Source organism: Lagenorhynchus albirostris, chromosome 16 (genome assembly GCF_949774975.1).
Source record: "Lagenorhynchus albirostris chromosome 16, mLagAlb1.1, whole genome shotgun sequence".
NCBI lineage: Eukaryota > Metazoa > Chordata > Mammalia > Artiodactyla > Delphinidae > Lagenorhynchus > Lagenorhynchus albirostris.
In genome coordinates, this window is record NC_083110.1 from 45999431 (window position 1) to 46021929 (window position 22499).

Below are 22499 nucleotides of genomic sequence, written 5' to 3' on the forward strand. Positions count from 1 at the left end.
GGCGATAAACACGGGGGACAGCACATGTATCTGGACCAGGATCAGGGAGGCCCACATCTCTGGAGCAATCACGGAGGCCAGTGCGCAGTTCAGGTCCCTCCAGTATATGCCACAGGGACAAGGCGTCTCCAGCTTATCTTCACACAGATGCTGGCTCTACCTTTAGCAAAGGCTCGCGTGATGATTTGAATCATCTCAATTAACTTCTTTGGAAATTGGCTTCCTCGCCAGCAAAACGGTATCTTTCTTAATGATTCAGAGAAATGCTACTGAGGAATTTCCCCAGACTGTTATTAACAGTAACTAGGGTTTTGCCAAATTCCTCCTCTACGCCAAGCTCTGTGTCATTTAATTCTTAAAATAACCTGCAATGCAAGGCTATGATCCTTATTTTACAGATGGGGAAATAGCAGTTTCAGAGAGTCTAAGGTGAAATATAAATACATTACACAAGACAAAAAGATTCAGGAAATGGCTTCAAATTGTGTAAGAAAGCCCAATTTCATTTTGAGACTACACTGTTGCGTACCAATCGATGAGCCAACATCCGATCACATTTAAGCTACATATCAAAATCCACTTAACTCAGGTTTTTCACTTAGTGTTTTATGTCATATTTCGTATTGACCCAGACCTCTACAAAATAAGCACTTCTGACAGTTATTTAATGATAACCATGTTAGTTATTAAAGTACTGAAAAAAATCCTTCTAGGTATCCAGAAGGAAACTGTCCATTCTTCATTATCGTTTGCACAGTCCGTGCCCAGTTAGATATGCTTTACGTCCCCCCCAGTGTTTGGTCAGTCATTCTGAAATGTCATCCGTTTCTCAACATTCTATCTCGCCTGAACTTCCACTATGACCTTTGACCTAGTGTCCCTAATTCCACTTGTGCCTCCCTAAAATCCTTTCTACAAAGAGCAGCCAGAATCATCCTTTGTTTGAAACAGTTACACAGAGTATGTCCTTTAAAACCCTCCAGTAGTTGCCAGATATATTTTGAATAAAATCCAAATCCTTTGCCAAGCCCGTGAGGCCCTGGATGATCTGGCCTGCCTCTCTCTAAGCTCACCTCCCACTGCTCTCCCCGCCATTCCTCAACTCCAGTCCGATGCCCTTCGTGCAACTGAACACATCACCCCAAGTCCCTCCTGCCTTAGGTAGGATCTCTGTGCCAGCCATTCCCTCTGCCTGGACCCCTGGAACATGCCTGTCACTCAGGTCTCTGAGAGGCCACCTGCTCTAAAGAAGGTGCCTGGTGCCAGCCTCCATTTTACTTTCTTCACGGCCTCCCACTCCCACTCCCACATTCTGCTGAAGCTACCTCGAAAGAGTTTCTTAAATCTGTTTTCCTCCCTTTAGTTCCTTGCTACTAGTCCGTGGATTCCCTGGATTACGACAACTGCTCAACATGACCCCAAGCTACCTTAACTGTTTTACCTTGCAGACCTGAATTCCACTGCCCTGGGCAAAACGAGCCCCACTCATCCGTTCCCTAAAACCCTAGTTTCTTGCTTTTGCCAGCAAATCTCTTTCCCTGGCCTCTCCTGTTACTCTATCCACCTACCTCAAATACCACCTCTGCATGAAGCCTCCTACATGTTCCCAACTGGGCAGAGCTACTTCATCCTCCAAATCACTTCAGAACTTGTTTTGTATTTTACGGTATTTTTAATAGTAAGATTGGCATCACCATTACCAACAGAGGCCCTCGTTCCTTCTGTTAGAGAAAAAGCTCTTAAAAGAAAGCTGCTCCTTACTTATGTTTTAGTCCCAGTGAGACTCATGACGGTACCGGTAATATGGGCAACACCTGCGGTTCTGTGCTTAACAGCTTCACTTTTTACTCCCTCTGACAGTGCTTTCCTGCTTCTTCCCATAAGTTTGTCCTTTAAACTCTTTAATTTATCTGCCAGAATGAACCTCTGCTGATGCTCACCAGTCCTTCACCTTGCATCATTTCTGCACTTATATTTTAAGTGATGACACCTGCCAAGATGGCGGCATTCATCCAAGTAAGGACTGTGAGTCCTACCATCTTCCTCCCTTGCCTCCCCCGTCTCCTCATTGCCCTGTCTGGGCTTTCTACCCATCACAGGAGTCTCAACTGCTCCAGATGGTGAATCATGAAAACCCAGGGCTTAATTCGGTACTTTAAGAAGGAAAATCCCAAGGAAAGGGTTGTAAAACAAAAAGGAAGGAATAAATGCTGTAGAGTAAACAGAAAAGTAAAAACATATGCTCTCCCGGGAGATCCAGACTCGCCTAGTACTTCCTGGGTGTGCACACAGGAGGATGGCAGTTCATGAATCAGGAGAACGAGAGGGACCCACGTACCCGGCCCGGAAATGTGTCTGTACGCGCACGGTGCCTCTTTGCCTTAAAAAAATCCAACTCAAAGAGAGTTCTGCATCTTTGGTATTAACTATGTTAACCACATTCCTGTTTAGCATATACTATTTTACAGAAGGAAAAAGTAAGATGTAAAGAGTTTAAGTACTAGCCTGGGGCCAGAGCGTCAGTCAATGAGACAGCCACAACAAAACCCAGGTCTCCAGATTTTCAATTAGTTTCTCTTTTCACTAATGAAATTGTCAAGTTAAAAGGATAAAAAAAAAAAAAAAAAAGGTAGTGGCTTAGTGGCTTATATTTTTTTCTAAGTCGCATATAAAAGGTCTGCAATATAACGCAAGAATTAAGTTCAGGAAATGATCCATACTAGTTTAGGGAATTTGCAAAGAACAGATCATATTATAAAATTGTCCCCACTTAAGCCATCTTTTTTTAAAAAATATTATTTCCTGAGTTAAATATAGATTGTAACATAAAGAAAAAATGTTACGCTATAAGACATGAAAGACATCAATATGATCTACTTGAGTTATGAAGAGTTAAAATCAAGTATCCTCCAGAAACTGCTGCATACGTAAGTACCAAACAAAAGAAGTTACATTTCTTGTCAGTATTTTAGGCTATTAACAAAAATAGTATGTGTGCATATATACATATGTGTGTGTATATATAATACAAATATGTATGTGTACACGTAACACAAATACGTATATGTATACAGATCTTTCTTCATTCCTTCCCTTCATCAAAACTTACCTTGAATCACATTCTTAAGGCTTGTTCAGTCACAGCGGGCAGAACTCAACAATGAATGTTTGCTCTTAAGCTAAAGGATTACCCTTAAAAGTAACATTTTCTTTTTAACAGGGGGTTGGATTCTAAAAACATAATAAGCACATACTTCACCAGCAATGGCTAACATTTACTGAATTCTAGGCACAGTAATCATCATAGTGCAATACTCAATTAATGTTAGCTGCTGCTATTATTTATGTATTCTCATAACAAATATATATATATATATATATATGCTAGGCATTATTCTGGGCACTGGAAATACAGCAGTGAACAGAATGGACAAAAAGCCTGCCCTGTGGTACCTATATTCTAGGGGCGGAGGCAGGCAATAAACAAGATAGATGATATACAGTATGTTAGGTAAGTGCTAAAGGCTAAAATGAAGCAAGAGTGTCATTGGAGGATGGGAGGTTACAATTTGGGGCTAAGTTGATCAGGGATGGTGTCCCTGTATATGAGGGGGTTAACCATGAGGACATCTGGGAAAGAAGATTCCAAACAGAGGCTAGTATGTGTGGATGTTGGCAGAGGGGTCAGGGAGCAGAGTGCATGAGGACACGAGGTCTGGAGGGACCTCCTTGGTCACCATAAGGACCTCTGACCTAAAAACTGTATGAGGGGACTTCCCTGGTGGCACAGTGGTTAAGAACCCACCTGCCAATGCAGGTGAAACAGGTTCGAGCCCTGATCCGGGAAGATCCCACATGCCATGGAGCAACTAAGCCTGTGAGCCACAACTACTGAGCCTACGCTCTAGAGCCTGCGAGCCACAACTACTGAAGCCCACGCGCCTAGAGCCCTGCTCTGCAACGAGAAGCCACGGCAATGAGAAGCCCACGCATTGCAACGAAGAGTAGCCCCCGCTCGCCACAACTAGAGAAAGCCTGCGCGCAGCAACAAAGACCCAACGCAGCCAAAAATAAATAAAATTTAAGAAAAAGTAAAACTGAAACTAATTATTAAAAAAACAAAACAAAACTGTATGAAGTGGGAGAAGAGTGACATACACCAGCTTACTGTACAGTGACACATTCTGTCTGCCGAGTTGACAAGTGACTTAAGGGAAACAAGAATGGAAACAGAGAGACCAGTAGGAAGCTCCTGCAACAACCCAGGTAAGAGATGACGCTGGTTAGACCCAGGGCAACAACAGAGGTGGCGAGAAGTGGTGGGATTAACAGACCAGATGTGGGGTGGAAGCAAATACCAACAACAAAACCGAGGCGTTTGGCCTGAGAATGGGGCAGGACAGAGATGTCATTTACTAAGATGGGGACGGGGGCGGGGCAGGCTTGGGAACTAGGAGGACGCCAAGGACTCAGTTAAGTGCTTTATACACATTATCTGACTCCATCCACACAACAACGTTGACACAAGACACTATTTTATTGTCCCCATTTTGTAGTGAGGAAACAACGCTACTATAAGTAGTTAAGTGATTTGACCAAATTCACCTCAGTTAGTAGGTGGCTGTAGGGATAAGATGATCACAAACCAGTAAGATTTACAGTATAACTGAATGCTTAACTACCATTACCATGATACAAACAGGTTGAGGGGGGACATATGTGATGACTTCTAAATAAGAGCATGAATACTTAGACAGACATCCCTGGAGGTTTTTTAAGAGAAGAGGGAAAGAGATGATCCCTGGGCACACTGTAAAATACAAGGCAAGTGTGATACTACTTAAAAATACACACATATGTAGATTACACCTATATGAGCATACAGAAAAATACGAAAAGGAATATGAAACCAGATGTTAGCATTATTTGTCTCAGGCAACATAAGTAAATTTTTTTTCTTTTTGTTTATCTTCTAATTGGCCTACAGGCAAGATACACTACTTAGTTTTTCCTTTAGTGTCATAAATAAAAATTAACTCATGAAAACTAATTTATTGCACCAATTTTTTTTTGTGCTTTCTCTCCCTTTTATCCTAAGTCTCAGTTTAAAAAGCCTCTTATAATATTTATGTTAACTTAAAACCTAAATTGCTGGAATTACTGAATTTAGTTTCCCTACAATTCCTAGGGTTTAGGCTAGTATTTAGGTCTTGAGACCTAAACTGGTAAAAATTAGAAGAGGTGAAAGCTGGTAAGACCATCTGTGAGCTAACAAAGTGAGAATGAGAAGTGAGGTAGAGCCTGGAACCGAATCTAGTGCCTAGAGTGACTGTCCTTCCCCACTCCAAGGAGGGCGAGCAGAGGCCTGCAAAAGCCTAGGACACCCAGATTACACGGGAAGATAATGGGACAGGGAAGGCCTCAGGAAGGAAAACAGGATCTTAACCCCGGGCTCTGCTGCCCAGGGTCAGAATCAAGGGGAGAAAACTTGCTAGAAACAGCAAGAAAAAGTCTAAGGTTGGGCGCGCCTGGTCAGCAGTCTTCAGTGGAAAAGCGTGACTGCATGGAGGCAGAGGGCATTTCCCAGACGCATGGTGAGTAGGGCCCATGCCACACCACACCTAGAAGGTCACAGGACAGCAGTCAAGTAGGACAGAACTCAGTACGCTTTCTACAAACTACTGTGGAACAGCCAAGTTGGGATAGCTTTCAGGTTTGGCAGGTCCACCCTGGGGCAAGTATGAATGTCTCCTGGATGGTCTATGACACATAAACCTTATTATCCAACACAGGACTGATCTGTTTTCATTCTATCTGTCCTCTGCATGTTGAATCTATGCTACTATATCTGTTAAGAAAACACATTTCCAGAGGACAGATGCCTATTATACCAGGACACTATGAGGCTGGATTTATACTGAAAAGCCTTCAATCCTCAAAATATTCTGTGTGGCATCTCGGGCAAGTCAACAGCTTTTCTGTGTCTCAGGTATCTTCACTGAGACAAGAGAACACACTGCTTAAAGAGTTGATTGGATGAAATGACAGTGCATGTAAAAAAAAAAAATTCTCGTTACTCAAATGTTTGGAATCTGCCGTTTAAACAGGGCAATAATGATTTTTGACAACATGGATGAAAAGGAACAGAAGAAAACAGACTTTGAGTAAGTATTTAATAGATGCAGGTACATGTGTAGAGAGAGAGGAAAGGAAGGGAAGGGACGATCCATGAGCTCATAACTTGCTTTATGGCTGGAGAGGAATATGACAGTCTGTCAGCCAATTAAATAATGTGCTAGATGCCCCCAAAGCAATAACATGAGGGAATTTTTGTCCTCATGAGTTTTATACTTTAGGATAGAGCCTGCACAACACACACTTTAAAAACCTGAGATGTTACTGTGAAAACAAACAAAAATTCCCCAGGAGATAACCTCTATGTAGCTTTGTTTTGCTCACTGCTACATCCCTAGCACCAGTCTTCAATAATTCTTGACAAATTACTAAATGTAAAGATGCCCTGAAGTTCCATTAGAGACCAGCCTAGCCTAGTGGTCCACAACGTACCGTCGATTTCTAATAAAGTGAAACAGCCTTAAAAAAAAGGCTCTTCTGGAACTTGGAAAATAAACTCTATTGAAGGGACCTGCTTCATCTCAAATGCTCTACATCAACAGCTTTTAAGAACATAACTCAGTCACAACCATCAGAGACTTAAAAACAATTGAAAAAAGGTTGACAGTAACTGTGGTCATAAACTACCTTGGGGAGTAGAAGGGGAAAGAGATAAGTACTTTGATCCAATCAACTTAATGTGAAAAGAAACACTGATGGAATCAAACTGGGGTAAAATGAAAGATAAATGTTAGTGGAGAGTCTAGCCTGTTGAATAAGACACAAAAGAAACAAACAAAAAAATCAAATTAGCACCTGACAGCAGCAGTTGCCAATCAGCACAAGGCTTCTGTCCTTGGAAATTACATTCCATTCACAGGAGAGAGGCAAATGCTGTAGATAAACCTTCTTATGTTGGCAGACACCCTCCCAACAGATAAGGCCTCCAAACCCAGGGCATTCACCGAAGGGTAAAATACAAAGTAAGTCTTTTCCAAAGCGGTCTCCCAACATAAAAAACATACTGCTGCCAAACACCTAAAAATCCACTGCAGTACTCTCAGAGTGTAATCCTGGGAAAGCCACACTGGAAAACCGTATCTGTTCCTTCCTTCGGGATCAAGGAAGCCCCCAGAAACAGTTCCGAATAGAGATGTCAAGTCTTAAGCAGGATCTGCCAACAGCACTTCCTTCTCTAGTTCCTTTCCTTTTGGTATGAGATCAGTTTTCAAAGAACCTACTTGGAGACCATTCTACCACTCTCTCCATAACTCTATACAACTGTTTATGCCAGAATGTTCTACTCCATGCCCCAAATGCCTCAACCACAAAGCTCTTTCAACTCCACCCCACATCCCAGCTATCCAATGGCTCCTTTTCTTTTTTCTTCAAATCTTTACACCACCAGTGGATCAATATATCCTGCAATATTTAATTCATCGCTTTACTATCTACCCTCACTCCCCACCTGACTTGTGCTACTCCTTTTACGCAAATATCTGATCTAAAAGCAGCCATGACAGAAAGCAAATATACACATCACCTGACTTTGTTCTGAAGTAAAATATATTCAAGCAACGTTGAGAGAGCTCTCAAATTAGTGAATTCTATCTCAATCTATGGTTCATTCCTCATTAAATTTCGAATAAAATTCAGAGATTCACAGAGAGACCCCAAAACCCTGTATGAGATACTGTAACAGAAGTCAGCCCTGTGGCTATAAAAGATTAAGGAGTTCTAAATGTAACAGAAGCCATAGCTTCTAGGAAGTTTATCCCTTCCCCACAGCCCAGCACAAAATGTATTCATTGGCCAAATGTGAGTCTAAGTGGTGGTCACCTTCCAACTGGACCATTTGTAATGGCATCCTAACACCCATCCCCCGCCTTCCACTCTTGCTTCCCTATTCTCTAAACGGCAGCCAGAGGGCTTCTTTTAAAATACCAATCTGTTGACATCATTCTCCCCTAATGACATCATCACACCTGGAACAAAAATCCTGCCTCTTTTTCCACAGCCCACGATGCCATCCATACCTCCCTGACCCCGTGTCACTGCTTCCTCCCAGCTCGCTTGGCCACACAGGCCCGTGGCTATTCCCCAGGTAAACCTCAGAGACTCTGTACTTGCTGTGCCTCCTGTCTTGACTGCTCCTGCCCCAAACACCTACTTGGTACACCCCCATTTGATTCGGGTGTCTGCTCAACTGTCACCTCATTAGAGGACTTTCCTGATCACCCAATCTAAAATACCACCTCCTCCCCACTATCCCCAACACTTTCTAACCCTTTAGACTGCTTTATTTTCCTCCATTTCTCTTATCACTGCCTGGTATTATATATTCATTTGTTCACGACTGTTACACCCTGGTCAGAATACAAGCTGATGTGAGAACATCAGGGGCCTCTGCTCACTGCAGCACCCCCAGGGTCTACCACAGTGCCTGGCACACAGTAGGTTCTCAGTGAACACAACTTGAATGAATGAATGAATTTTAAACGAGCACTTTCTATGTGCCAGACTCTGTATCAGGCAGTGGGATATAAAGATGAATGACAAAAAGGATCTGGTCTTTTCCCTTGGGGAACTTAAAAGTGTAGCAATGAAGGAGATACACACACAATGAATAGAATGGACTGTGATATGAGCTTGAAGTGTTCAAGGAAAACCGTGGAGTAGAGTAGCTGGAGATGAGGTCGAACAGCCTGGGGTCAGATTATGAAGGACCCTAGGCTTCAGGCTAAGGAACTGGGCCTCCATCTGAGCACCCGCTATTCATCACTAAGTAGAAATGGAAAGAGGTAATGAATCTGAAATTAGAATGGACAGAACTTAGTGACTATTTATATGAAAGGAACCAAGAAGTTCTAGGTTTCTAGGAAATGTCACTGCCCACATAGGAGGAAGAAGAAGTTGAAAGAAAAAAATGACAAATCTGGGTTTAGAAAAGTTGGGTTTGAGGTACCTATGACCACCATACTAAGTCATAGTGCTTTCTCGAGTGGCTAGAAAATTCTTGGCTTGGAAATTCTGCCACCCTGCTCCTTGGCCTTCTTCTTGGTGGGCGTTTACAACGTCCTAATAGCACTCAGCCACCTGTATCACATTTGGGTGCCATCGTGTCAGCTACGATATAGCCATGCATGGAAAGTCCCTACCAAATCTGTCCCTTTAACATATTCTTTAATCACACTTTCTTAAAACAAGGGATACCTGTTTTGCAGTGAAGTCTGACACAAATGCAGAGATTTCCCAGGAATTTTTCCTAGTCAGTGGCTTGAAAGTCCAATTCTAAATGGGGAGACAACATTATTTACAATTTTAAAAATCAAAAAGTTGTCAAGGACAGGCATTGTTGTTGCTTTCCAACTTCACGACGTTATGGAAGCCCCATGCGGACCTATGTATATATCAGCATATGTACATATAGACATGAGGGGGAGATGTTAAGAATGAAAGGACGCAAAAAAAATTTAAGTACAAAAAACAAAACTTATGTTTAACAGTAAAGGACAACTGTATACAGCATAAGGATAGAACCAGATGTCACAATGTCATAAATTCGGGCACCAATGTTTGCTAGCACCTTGAACATCTGGCTGAAGGGTTTGCTGTCAGGAGATGTTGCTCAAATTCCGGCATATCATTTCTCAATAAGTCATCCTCTACAGTTTCAGCCCCTGATTCTTCTCTAAAAAGTAGAAGATAAAGAAGCAAGAAGGAATAGGCTGATTTTTTAAGGCTCCAAGACTCTTAAAGTCAAAGTAGAATTAAAATGTCCCTTTGGAAATTACTGATCAGGCAGGTTTAATTCCTAGGAGGTCTGGACATACTCCTAAGTAGCAAACTTCCTGGTGGAGGTTGGGGAGAGGGGTCAAGTGTCAGAAGAGTCAAGCACAAAATGAGAGGTTGTCACTTTTAAACAGAATATTCCATAACCGGAAGGATCCATTTTCCCAACATACCTAATAATAAAACTGTTACACTGCCGTAGCCAAATAACTAGAAACAAGGGCTCTCTGACTGTATGAAACAGTTTAATCTTCTTTATGAAGGCCAGGGAAAGGGAGCTCATTAATACCCACTGCTTGGTGTGTCAAGCTCTATCTTTCTTCCTACCTCTTCCATGTCTGGTGTGCCACACACACTGAAGACAGGTCTCAAGGACGGAGATGGGAAGCCAGAGATGTGTCCCAGTAGCAGGACAAGGGTGGGGACGCTTAGGATTATCATGACAACAGCTGAGTTATCCTGCTGACGTGGAAACCAGAGACAGGACCTTAAAGGATCCTTAGTTGGATATACTCTGGACGAAAAATGCTCTGCAGTTAATAATACTCAGACATAACTGGCCCATTCAATAATGTTAGAATCAAATAAAACACAGTTATATAGAACAACAGAAATCATCTAGACTGAGAGGGTCTTTATTTATCTGTGAGAGAAACAAGGCTCCTGAGATTTGGAGATTCATCCACACCACCCACCATGTGAGGGCATGGCTGGGGCTGGAGCCCAGGCTGCCTGTGTCCTAGCCCTGGGTTAATTTTGCCCAAGGTGTGAGTCAACTGATTTATGGCTGTAGAACAATTTAAATATACAAATGACTACAGTATTAGCAATAAATACCGGTAAAACATGAAATTAGAAAGCTTAAAGAGAAACAGATTTGAGGAAAAGTCCCTGCTGAGAGAAATCTAAATAGTAATATACTTTAAAGAAATTATCCCTATGGTTAGGACACTTCTTAGAACAAGAATAAAAGTATTCAAAAGTCAGCTCTGTGAAAGATTTGAACTTGCACAGGTTATGTACAAGTACATGATGATATATTCTGGGGCAGTAAATTATTAGCTTGCATGTAAGAATTTTGATAAAAACCAGAAAACAAACTCATATAAACAAAACAACAAAAATCAGGAAGACCCCAGGAAACCTAATTTGAGTTGACCTTGGCTCTGAAGCGGCAAAACGTACGGGCATTGTTTTCTAATGAGCTTCTAGGGAAAAAACCTTGAAAGTCAAAAGCAGAACTGAAGTTTGACAGCCGGAAGAATGTAGTTAATAAATTTTGAGCATCTCATATTTCTAAGGCCTATTCTTATCTATTTAGCCTCTTAAAACTAAAGCAAACAAAAAACAGTCTTCCACCAAATCAAATGCATCCCAGACAATTGCTCCTATTTCAAATTTAGCTTAAACTCCAGGATTGCCAAACCAGCCCCCCAAAAAACTGGCCACTTAAATTACTTCCTTTATACAAGGTTAAGATAGCCCTTTCCTGGCAAAGAGTCAGGAATTGCTTTTATTTCCACTTGTAGATACATAATTTATAAGGTAAAAAAAACACAGACCTTATGAAACGTACCAGGAAAAAACTCATCATTTCCGTTAAAGTTCAACATAAATTCTCAGTCTGCATTTTGTTTTCTTGATTTAAGATGATCTCCTTAATATTCAACCATACTGTGGGTCATGAAACACAGTCCACCAGAGAGAAACTCAGATCCTTAGCAAACCAGTTTCCAACTCCCATGCATGGAAGCCATAAAGATGTTCCGCTAATGGAAAAAATCAGACACCAAAGATGAGGACAATGTAGGTGTTTAGTTTGCTACAGGCAACCCAAGCAAACAGCTTGTCTGCATTGAGTTTAGAGCTTGGGACATGAAAGCCACTTTGGATCCACCTGAAACTGAAAGGAGATACCTATTTAAAAACCCTGAGAGGGATTCCCTGGTGGCGCAGTGGTTGAGAGTCCCCCTGCCGATGCAGGGGACATGGGTTCGTGCCTCGGTCCGGGAAGATCCCACATGCCGCGGAGCGGCTGGGCCCGTGAGCCATGGCCACTGAGCCTGCGCATGCGGAGCCTGTGCTCTGCAACGGGAGAGGCCACAACAGTGAGAGGCCCGCGTACCACAAAAAAATAAAATATAAAAAAATAAAAACCCTGAGAAACTTGAATGGAATACTGCTTTAAATGCCACACATTCTATAAAAGGTGGAAAGCCATGTAGGTTCATCCACATCCCACCTAAAGTCATTCCCTGTGGGTATCATTCTCCCACTAGTCCAAGCCACTCTGGACTAGCTGTTCTAAATTCTTTGTGTGAAACATCTTTAAATACATATTGCTAAGTTCTAGATCTGACTCTGTGTGGGAAAAGCTACACAGCCACTCATGGCCCATAGGCCAACTGTCGACAACTGATGTGATGGGTTAAAAACACCAAGACTGGGTAGTTTTTCTGTGGTTCAATAGCCTGTACTCTCTGAAGATGTCTGAGGGTTTTCCTTCCTGTGAAGTGAAAATAGAAAAACCTCACCTCTAACAATTCTACTCATCATTCTGTATGAATCTTGTACAAAACAGGCAACAAGCACAGAACTTTCTTAAAGTTGCCAGAGCTTTAGTTGGTTCAACAGAATATGTGGTTTAAAAACAAACAAAAAAAAGAGAAATATGCTTTGATTCCTACCGCTTGATAAATTTCATTTCCCAATAATGAATATCAAACATCTGCAGTGAGAAACCCCAATCACTGAATCTGCAAGCTTTTGCTTTACTTACTTGTATTTTAAGAGCAGCCACTGAATTAACCAGAGTCCTACAAGGATCATGCCATTAATTTCACAAATAGAAAAGGCCCACTGCACCCGGTTAAAATGGTCAAAAAACGTGTCCGGTAGTGGAGGCTGCACCTCCTTAGGAGGTACTCGTTCATGGACGACCGAGATCATCACTGTGGTGAGAACAAAGCAGGAAAGTGCATAAAGAAAGGCCAGGAAAGTCTTGCCCCACTCCATGGGGTACTGGGAGCGCTCTGGCTCTGGCATGGGGATCTTTATCATCTCCTTCCTATACCCATTTGGCATCCCCTTGGGTTTGACCTTGATGCTGAAGCTGCCATCAGGGGCGAGGACGTCTGTGCCAATGCAGAGGTGCCCATTGGCGTGGCCATTCTTGTGTGCTTCCAAGTGGTGCTCCATCTTCAGGGTCTCTATCATGTGCAAGAGCCGCTGCCCATTGTCGGAGGAGATTCGGCACAGGGGGGGTTTTGTGAAATCCTCCTGGGTTAGGTTGATCAAGTCGCGGCCTGTGAAATGTTCCAGAGGCTCACAGTATTCTGGCATAGCATTCTCCTGCAGCCAGTCTGCCACCTTCTTGGGTGACCAATAAACCACTTCCTTCATTGTACTGGCAGACAACACGCGGCCCCCCGCTTGCTCCCGGCAGGTCAGCAGTCACCGTTCCTGCAGGGCAGGACACTGTGCCTCCGTGGTGCACTCATCCTGTCAGGCCTCATGACAGACTTGTGTGGCGAGATGGTCAGGGCAGTTTTTAAACACTTCATGTAGCTGTCCGGGGTTCTTGAGTGCTTGAGCATTAATTCACCTCATTTTTGAACAAGATTCTTCCTTCTGTGGAGGCAAGAGAAAAAAGTCAAGACACTGGGACTCGAAAATCAATCCCCTCAAATTGCAAAACCTTAACATGCATAAGGAAAATGGAAAATCAGGTACTGGTAAAAGTCCATAGTTTTCAAACATGTATTAGTTTAAGGGACCACTGATTCCCTGGTTAGTCTTCCCTAAAAGAGCATTAAGTTGGACCTGAGATGGATCAAGTCAAAGGCAGTGGTAGATTTGCTAAGAAATAATTCGACAGCGCTTTAGACATTGCTCAGTACTGATCAGTGATTCTTTTTTTTTTTTTTTTTTTTTTGGTGGTACGCGGGCCTCTCACTGTTGTGGCCTCTCCCGTTGAGGAGCACAGGCACCGGACACGCAGGCTCAGTCGCCATGGCTCACGGGCCCAGCCGCTCCACGGCATGTGGGATCTTCCTGGACCGGGGCACGAACCTGTGTCCCCTGCATCGGCAGGCGGACTCTCAAACACTGCGCCACCAGGGAAGCCCTGATCAGTGATTCTTTTTGTGCTTATTACATGGTTCCTGAGATCATCTTAAAGAATGTATCAAATCTGCTTAATCTACCACTCCATCTGGTGAAGAAATGTTTTAAAACATTAAGAATGCACACAACTTAATAGATATCATAAAGGAGAATCACAGAAATGCTGAGCTTCAGGATCATCTGGTCCAACAATTTTATCCTGTTCTATAAAAAGTCAATGAGTTCCTTTTTCCAAATGTGCTTGGACCCCAAATCTATAAAAGAGTTATAAATGTAGATGCTTAGGTTGAAACAGATGGAATGAAGGGCCAGGGTCCTCCTTGCTCTGATGATATCTTTACTCCCAGCCTCCAGGAGGTTTCGTGGGATACCATAGTTTCAAAATCAGTGCTCTGAACCAACTCCCTCACTTATGCGCGAGGAAACTGAGTACCAGAAGGTCAAGGAACCTGCCCGTGGTCAAGCGGCAGCTTGCATAAAAGAGCTACAAGTTTCCAAGTCCTGGTTTACTATATTTATTTATTAAAATACTTAACCAGTGATGTGGCAGTAACCAAAATGCACATCTGGAGGGGAGAGTCAAAAGCAGAATTCGAAGTTTTATAAATTTATTTATGTATAAATATATGTATAAAAATGTATATATTATATATACATATATTTAACTACAATTATGGTTAATGAACATAACATTGCATAAAATAATGGGAAAGAAATATATCACATACTGACTGAAGTTCTACTTGATGATGGGCCTGGGGACATTTTCTACTTCTCTCCCACCTACTTTTCTTTAATAAGCATGTATTAATTTTGTAATAATCATTTAAAAAAAAAGAAAAGTTAAAAATAAAAGACCTAGCTCTCTAACAAAGCATCATGGTTAATGAAACATGGCCTTTGGCAAAAGACAGACCATAGTTTGACTTTCAGCATCTCCATGGATAACCTACTACTTGAACTTCAGCTTATTAATCTCTAAAATGGACATAATCAAATATCTCCTTCACAGGGGTGTTGTCAGTACTTTAAACACCACATGCGAAAGTTGATGATACACAACCTAGCACTAAAAAGGGTCTGCTTTTTTGTTTCTGTTTTTGTTTTCTATGGCTGAGTAGCATTCCATTGTAAATATATACACTACATCTTCTTTGGCCATTCATCCATGGGTGCACACAGGTTATTTCCATATCTTGGGTACTGTAAATAATGCTGCAATGAACAAAGGGGTATATATGCCTCTTTGAATTAGTGTTTTCCTATTCTTCAGATAAATACCCAGAAGGGGAATAGCTGGATCACATGGTAGTTCTCTTTCAACTTTTTTGAGAACCCTTATACTATTTTCCATAGTGGCTGCATCAATTTACATTCCCACCAAGTGTACACTTGCCATTTTTGACAACATGGATGGATCTAGAGGGTATTATGCTAAGTGAAATAAGTCATATGATACCACTTATATGTGGAATCCAAAAAAAAAAAAAAAAAACCACAACAAAACAAAACAAAACTTACAGATACAGAGAAGACATTGGTGGTTACCAGAGGAGAGGAGGGTTGGAGGTGAGTGAAATCGGTGAAAGAGGAGTCAATTATATGGTGCCCGATGGCAACTAGACTTATTGTGGTGACCACTTTGTAGGGTACACACATATCAAATTATTGTAGAATATAAAACTAAGGTTATTTGTCAATTATGCCTCAGTAAAAAAAGGTAGGGTCTTCTTTTCTTTCTCAAATTTTCTATCATATCCAATAGTTAACTGTCCGCTATAGCTCATGATGAAAACACACTCTCCAATAGTGGGCTAACTTTTTTTTTAATCTCAAAAGAATGTTGTGTTGGGACTTCCCTGGCAGTCTGGTGGTTAAGACTCTGCACTTCTAATGCAGGGGGCGCGGGTTTGATCCCTGGTCGGGCCACTAAGATCCCACATGCCTCAGGGCATGCCCCAAAAGTAAAAAACAAAATAAAATAAAATAATGTTGTGCTAACTGCAAAAAAACCTGCACAAGTTCGTAGGTTTAAGAGATAGAAATCAGTGACGACAGTGTTTCCTAAGTATGCTTTGCGGAATAATAATCTGATAAAGGGCTCCATGCTTTAAAAAAAAAAATCAAATGAGCCTAGGAACTGCATACCATAATCCTTCCTAGGGCCAGCAGTACACATTAGTATGTTAGAAGCTCCTGGAAATCCTCCAGTAAAGAAACTCTACCAGGATTTCTTAAACTGACTTCATCAAGGCTGTCCTGCTCTCCATCCCTTTTCTTCCCTAGTAACTATGAACTCCCTGTGGACACACTGGGAGGTACTGGCACAAACAGGACCTGAACTCAGGTCTTCTGATTTCAAAGTCCAAACTTGTCCCTACTGAACCCCCAAATCTGACTCTGGAATGAAAATGGACAGTATGTCCAACTTCCAATTTCCCAGACCAAATAACAATCAACCAAATGGCAGTAAAGCTTAAAAGCTATTCCAGACCTTGCAAAACAGTTGGGCATTGTCTCTTCTGAGCATCTACAGTGCTGTGCACCTTCCCGACATATTCCCTTGTGGTCAAGTGTCTGTCTAGACTCTCCCAGGGGGCTATGAGTGACCATGGAAGGGCTACAATCTTTAAGCATCCATGTATCTTACCTTCCCAGGGCCCAGAAGGTACTCAATCAATATCTACTCAATATCTAAGGGACTGTCCCTTATAACTAGCAACATGTAGATGGTTTAATGGAAAGTAAAACTACTGAAAATGGCACTGATACTGAAAATTGCTTTCAAACAACTTGAATGGTCAAGGAGAATAAGATGGGCATCCTCCAGAAAGAAATATGAAACCAAAGTGAGTCTCTGGCCACTTAAAAACCACTACAGAGGGGCTTCAATCATCACTACTACTACCTAGAGTGACAAGAAGAAACTCACCAAATGGGAGTCCTGGCAGAATGTCCTGTACGAAAGGAAATCTCTTGGCATCAGACCCCAAACCTCTCTCCAAATATTCCTCAGCAGAATTAGGATAAGAGCCGAGGGAACGCTCAACAGCTTGAAGTGGTTATGAGAACTCTAAAGAAAAATCCTCGATTGAATGTTCAGGCCCAAGGAAATGAACATGGGCTTTTCATACAGGTTCTTCATTTCTCCCCTTGCCTGATGCAGAAGTCCACCAGGAGGGGAAAGCCCCTCAGAACCACAAAGAACAGACCAAGGCCAGGGTACTATTTCACTTCTCTTTGATGAGGAAAGTCAGATAATCTCCTCTTCAGACACAATCATCTTCAAAATAGAAAAGTATCAGATGGTAGGAGACCATATAGGGCCATGAGACACACACATGCACATACACACACACACACACACACACACACACACACACACACGCGCTCTCTCTCTCTCTCTCTCTCTCTCTCTCTCTGGCACTGCAAGCTTCTATCCAAATGAAGAAACACTAATCTTGCAAAAGCAAGCCCGTCAGGCAGTCTGAGATAGCCAGTAGAACTCTTAAGAGACAGCAAGATAACCCAATAGCTTCCATTAATTGACTAGGACAAAAAACTGTTCACTCCTTAAGACAGTTCCTGTGATTCCCCCCAGTTTGGAATGCTCCTTCGAATCCTCTTCAACAAGTTCCAGATTCTTCCCTTAGCCTTTAAGGTCCTTCTCTGCAAAGCCTTTCCTGGCCACTCCTTCACAATCTTTCCCCCCTCTCTGAATTCCTACGTCACTGTTATCTGTGCCACAAAATATCATTTCACTGTCTTGTGTGCACGATGTTGTAGAAAGGGCACCAGCTGTGTGAGGCCAGGAGCCTGCAGTTGAGACCCAACTCAGCTACATCTCTTCTTGACAAAATCCTTTAACCTCTTCAAGCTCAGATTCCTCTGGAAAATGGGATTAACAACTACCTTACCTACCTTCCCATGGGCTGCTACTGCTGTGACGAGCATGTAAAAGGAATGAAAGCTATTAATTACTCCAAGAAATACGTCTTGCTCTTTTTGTAATATCCTGCTTCCTTTCTATTTGCCCAACAGGGCCCATAGTGACATTTCATAACTATTTAATGAAGCTGCCACTTCCAAATGGCATTTTTAAAAGCCTAAATCATTCGGACACACATGAGGAAACACATCTTTCCGAATTTCATGAGAAAATAAAATTTATATTTCAAGCAAGATCTGAAGCTTGAAAATGAAGGCATACACGCAGCTTTCCTGCAGCTGATGCTGAAATCACGTGATAGGGAAAATACTCATTTCTATGGAAGTAACTATTGGGCAGCTACTCAGTACTTCAAAGGCCACAGCTAAAACATGAGGACTTACTCACTGACCCCAGAGTCTGGCTGTAGGAGGAGAGGTGAGACAGTGACTGCCCCCTGGACCCATACACTCAACTTAGAACATACTGTGGTGTTTCTGAGAAGGGAAAGGCAAACTGCTTTCATATCTAGACCCAGAAGACTGTACGTTAGGCTGGACTCAGAAAACAACTATTACCACCATCATCCAGAAAAGCCACTCTGAATCCATTACTGGGAGAAAGTTAAGAAATAATGTAGCGCTCAAATCATTAGACTTAGTTCTCAGAACTGGGAAGATGTCATAGAAGAAAAAAAGCTGTATATAAACTCTTTATTCCAAAACACTACGGAATTTGAGAGGTGGAAGAGGTGCTGGAACTCTCATGCATCTGTAACTTTTGGACATAAGTAAACTACAGTCCAGGGAGATGGTGATTTGTCTAAAATCTCATACACAGCAAAGAGTTAGTTCTGGGTTTAGGCAGAGACTCAAGATGCTTTTCAGGGCTTTCCCACTATAAATAGTCAATGGTCTCACAGATTTGAGAATGTATGAAAGATAATCTGAAAAGTCTTTTTAAAACTTATGGAGTCCTAGAAGATAAAGGGCAGGAAGAACACTTCATTATATATTCTAAACTCACCAAGGTTTTAACTAAATAAAAAATAAATCTGTGAATACAATTCAGCTCCAATTCTTAAAATAGGTATTTTAGGCTTTAATATTAAAAAAGGCATTAGATAATATTCCACCACACACTATAACCTCTATAAATAATCATCAAAGCCAGATGTCTAAAAAAAGAAAAAATAAGTTAAAGCAATTATCCTGGTACTGAAAAAAAAACATTCACCAGTAAAATCACTAAATAACTCATTTATGAATATTTACCCTTATTCAAAAAGAATCTATTATATTATCTTGTTATCTGACATTGTCTAGGAACAAGACATTGTTGCATTAACAAAGAGCAACCATATGAATTACACACTGAACACAATTTTTCAAAAATTAGAATACCACAAAATACACAGTACAACTATCCACACAGAAAATGCTCAGAAAATCTGAGTTTTAATGCTTATTCTGGCATTAACTTGTACTCCAATATCAGGGCCTCAGTTTCCTATAGTGGAATAGTTCATTCCATTTGCTTGTTCCATTAATTAAGGGAATTCACATGTACCTGACAGTGGTTTGGATAACATAGAGCAATACATTAAAATGTAAGAAATGATTATACTGAATATAATTTATTCTCCTTTGAAGATTCAATGAACTTCTAAAACAAAGGCCATGAAATTAAGAATTGCATTTTCATGATTTTTTTAAGGCACGATGGACCCAAGATTGAACAAACATAGCTGCCATAACAGTGAAGAAACTATAGAGAAGTTCCAGATGTTTCTAAATGCTGATAATGCCAAATGAAAGTAGGAAGCAGTACATAGCATAATTGCCAAGTAAACTTTCCGCTCCACGCTCCATGTATCAAATCTCTAAGAACAAAAGCAACGTGGGGCACACACATGATTTTACTCTACTAGCTTATATAATCAACTTGATGCAAAATCAAAATTTGGTGAGCATGTGATATTTAGCTCAGACTTTACAACATGAAAGTACGTGTGGGTACTTTGTTAAAGAGAAATAAAATCAAGAATTGATATTATGGGGCTTCCCTGGTGGCGCAGTGGTTAAGAATCCGTCTGCCAATGCAGGAGACACGGGTTTGTGTCCTGGTCCAGGAAGATCCCACATGCCACGGAGCAACTAAGCCTGTGTGCCACAACTACTGAGCCTGTGCCCTAGAGCACGCAAGCCACAACTGCTGAGCCCGTGTGCTGCAACTACTGAAGCCCACAAGCCTAGAGCCCATGCTCCACAACAAGAGAAGCCACCACAATGAGAAGCCCGCGCACCATAATGAAGAGTAGCCCCCATTCGCCGCAACTAGAGAAAGCCCGCGTGCAGCAACAAAGACCCAACGCAGCCCCCCCAAAAAATAAAGAAATAGGAAAAAAAAAGAATTCATACTATTTTATTGTGAAACAGACGAACTGCCTTTCTGTAAACGCTTCAAGCCCACATAAAGGTCTTTACACCTACTAGAACTTTCCATAAAAGTCAACAGTAACCTAATGGACCTTTTAGGGTAATGCAGCCCACTGAAATACTCATGAGGTAGGTGTTAAGTCTTCTCTGACTCAATTTGGATAGCTCCTGAATGCTTTTCTCCAAACCAATCTAATTAGCGGTAAGATTTTTTGGTTGTTATTTAACAAGTAAAGAATTAATTTAAATAGGCAGAATTCATAAAATTGTATTTATCTGAAGAAGAAAAAATGGCTAGAATAAGAACCACACAGTTTCAATCTACTGTTGAGGAGATTTTAGATGACTTTTGATGCTTTAAATTGTAATTTATTTTAAATTGCTATTACGTGAAATGTTCACAATTCCATAGTCAACTCTGGTTAGCAAACCATCCCTTTTGAAATGGCTCCTTGAACTAAGTATATGCTGGCCTATTTGGCTGAGATACAAGAAAGAAGAGCTTGCTGAAGTAAACATACTTGCCTCATGGTCCACTTAAACTGTTAGAAGAGCCTCATATGGACATCTTTGGGTCTCTCTGCCTTGTTTATTTAATGATGTTTAATATTTTGATTCTGCAATATCTGAAATGTATTCTTTCTCTGCAGTTGCCCTATAACTAACCCAACTGATAGCCTCCCTTTTTGTATCTCCCTCCCTAATGACCCATTCCAATGTAGTAGCCCTCAGTGTTCCAGAGGGAAAGATGATTTTTGGCTGACAAAGGTAGTATATATAACACAATGACAAGAAACCAGCCATGTCAACTGTATGCTATAAATCATGACTCCAGTGGTTCTCTGACAGTGTGAAATACAAAACCGTTTCATCTATTTCTTGGAAAGTCCTACCACCAGCAAGCCTAGCTCGTTCCATTTCCTATACACCAGGCCTCCGTTTGGGTTTTCTCTGAAGGAATGTAAATATTTAGTAACCAGGGCTTCCCTGGTGGCGCAGTGGTTGAGAATCTGCCTGCCAATGCAGGGGACACGGGTTCGAGCCCTGGTCTGGGAAGATCCCACATGCTGCGGAGCAACTGGGCCCGTGAGCCACAGCTACTGAGCCTGCGCGTCTGGAGCCTGTGCTCCGCAACAAGAGAGGCCGCGACAGTGAGAGGCCCGCGCACTGCGATGAAGAGTGGCCCCCGCTCGCCGCAACTTGAGAAAGCCCTTGCACAGAAATGAAGACCCAACACAGCCAAAAATAAATAAATAAATAAATTTATATATATATAAAATTTAGTAACCAGAAAATTCAAAGAATCATTTATTGTGGCAAAAATCAGAAACAACCTAAAATTGAGAATTAAATACATCATGATATAACAGAATACTAAGCCTCCACTAAAGACTAGACTATACTTCTATATTTACTGTGATACATATTTATATATATGTGTATATACAGTTTTGTCAAACAGGTTACAAAAGAGAATGATACCGTTTTTGGAAACACACATGTATCACGAACATCCATAGGAAAAACGTCTAGAAGGTGTATATCACCTTTGAACTGTTATTACCTTTGGGAGATAAAATTATGAAATAATTTTTGGCTTTATTTTTTCCAGTGTTTTCTAATTTCTCTGATAAAGACATATTACTTGTGTTTAGAAAAGAAAAACGTTTTTCTTTCAAGCATATTGTTTTTAAACACATAGGCTGCATTGTAAAATTAAAAATAGATGCTTCCTACATTTGCTTTCTTTAAAAATATGAAATGGGCTTGCAGATTTCCCTAAATAACTGGAACTTTTGCCCTCTGTGTATAATTAGGTTCCAAAACCATCATATTCACCAAACATAATGGTCTCAGGATAAGAGCCAAACCACCCACAAAGATGAAGCTGAAATCTGAACTTAAGTGCATAAAGAAATTCCAGTCTCAGATACTTCCCATCATTCCAGAGAGAAAACAACAACAAACCCTCAGAATGACAACTCTTCTATCATCTAGATTTTCTTCAGTATCCACCTATCCAGTCTACTGCCAAATGTAAAAACCATTTGAAAACTCTGTCTTGTTGTCATTATAATAAGGAAAACTTTGCATAACTCTAA

The 22499-nt window shown here is 41.3% G+C and overlaps 1 protein-coding gene across 16 annotated transcripts in view; it reads right to left on the reverse strand.

Moving 5' to 3' along the window:
• The window catches only part of SGMS1 (sphingomyelin synthase 1), a 291522-nt gene that overhangs the window by 24672 nt on the left and 244351 nt on the right, over window positions 1-22499 (reverse strand). For 14 of the 16 annotated variants that reach the window (XM_060125542.1, XM_060125536.1, XM_060125537.1 and 11 more), the window contains one exon: window positions 12686-13536. In XM_060125542.1, coding sequence (XP_059981525.1) covers window positions 12686-13308 — 623 coding nt within the window. In that variant the 5' untranslated portion in view covers window positions 13309-13536. Of the gene's footprint in view, window positions 1-11468; window positions 11609-12685; window positions 13537-22499 lie in introns of those variants that run through there. The other 2 variants (XM_060125549.1, XM_060125550.1) reach the window with 2 other exon arrangements.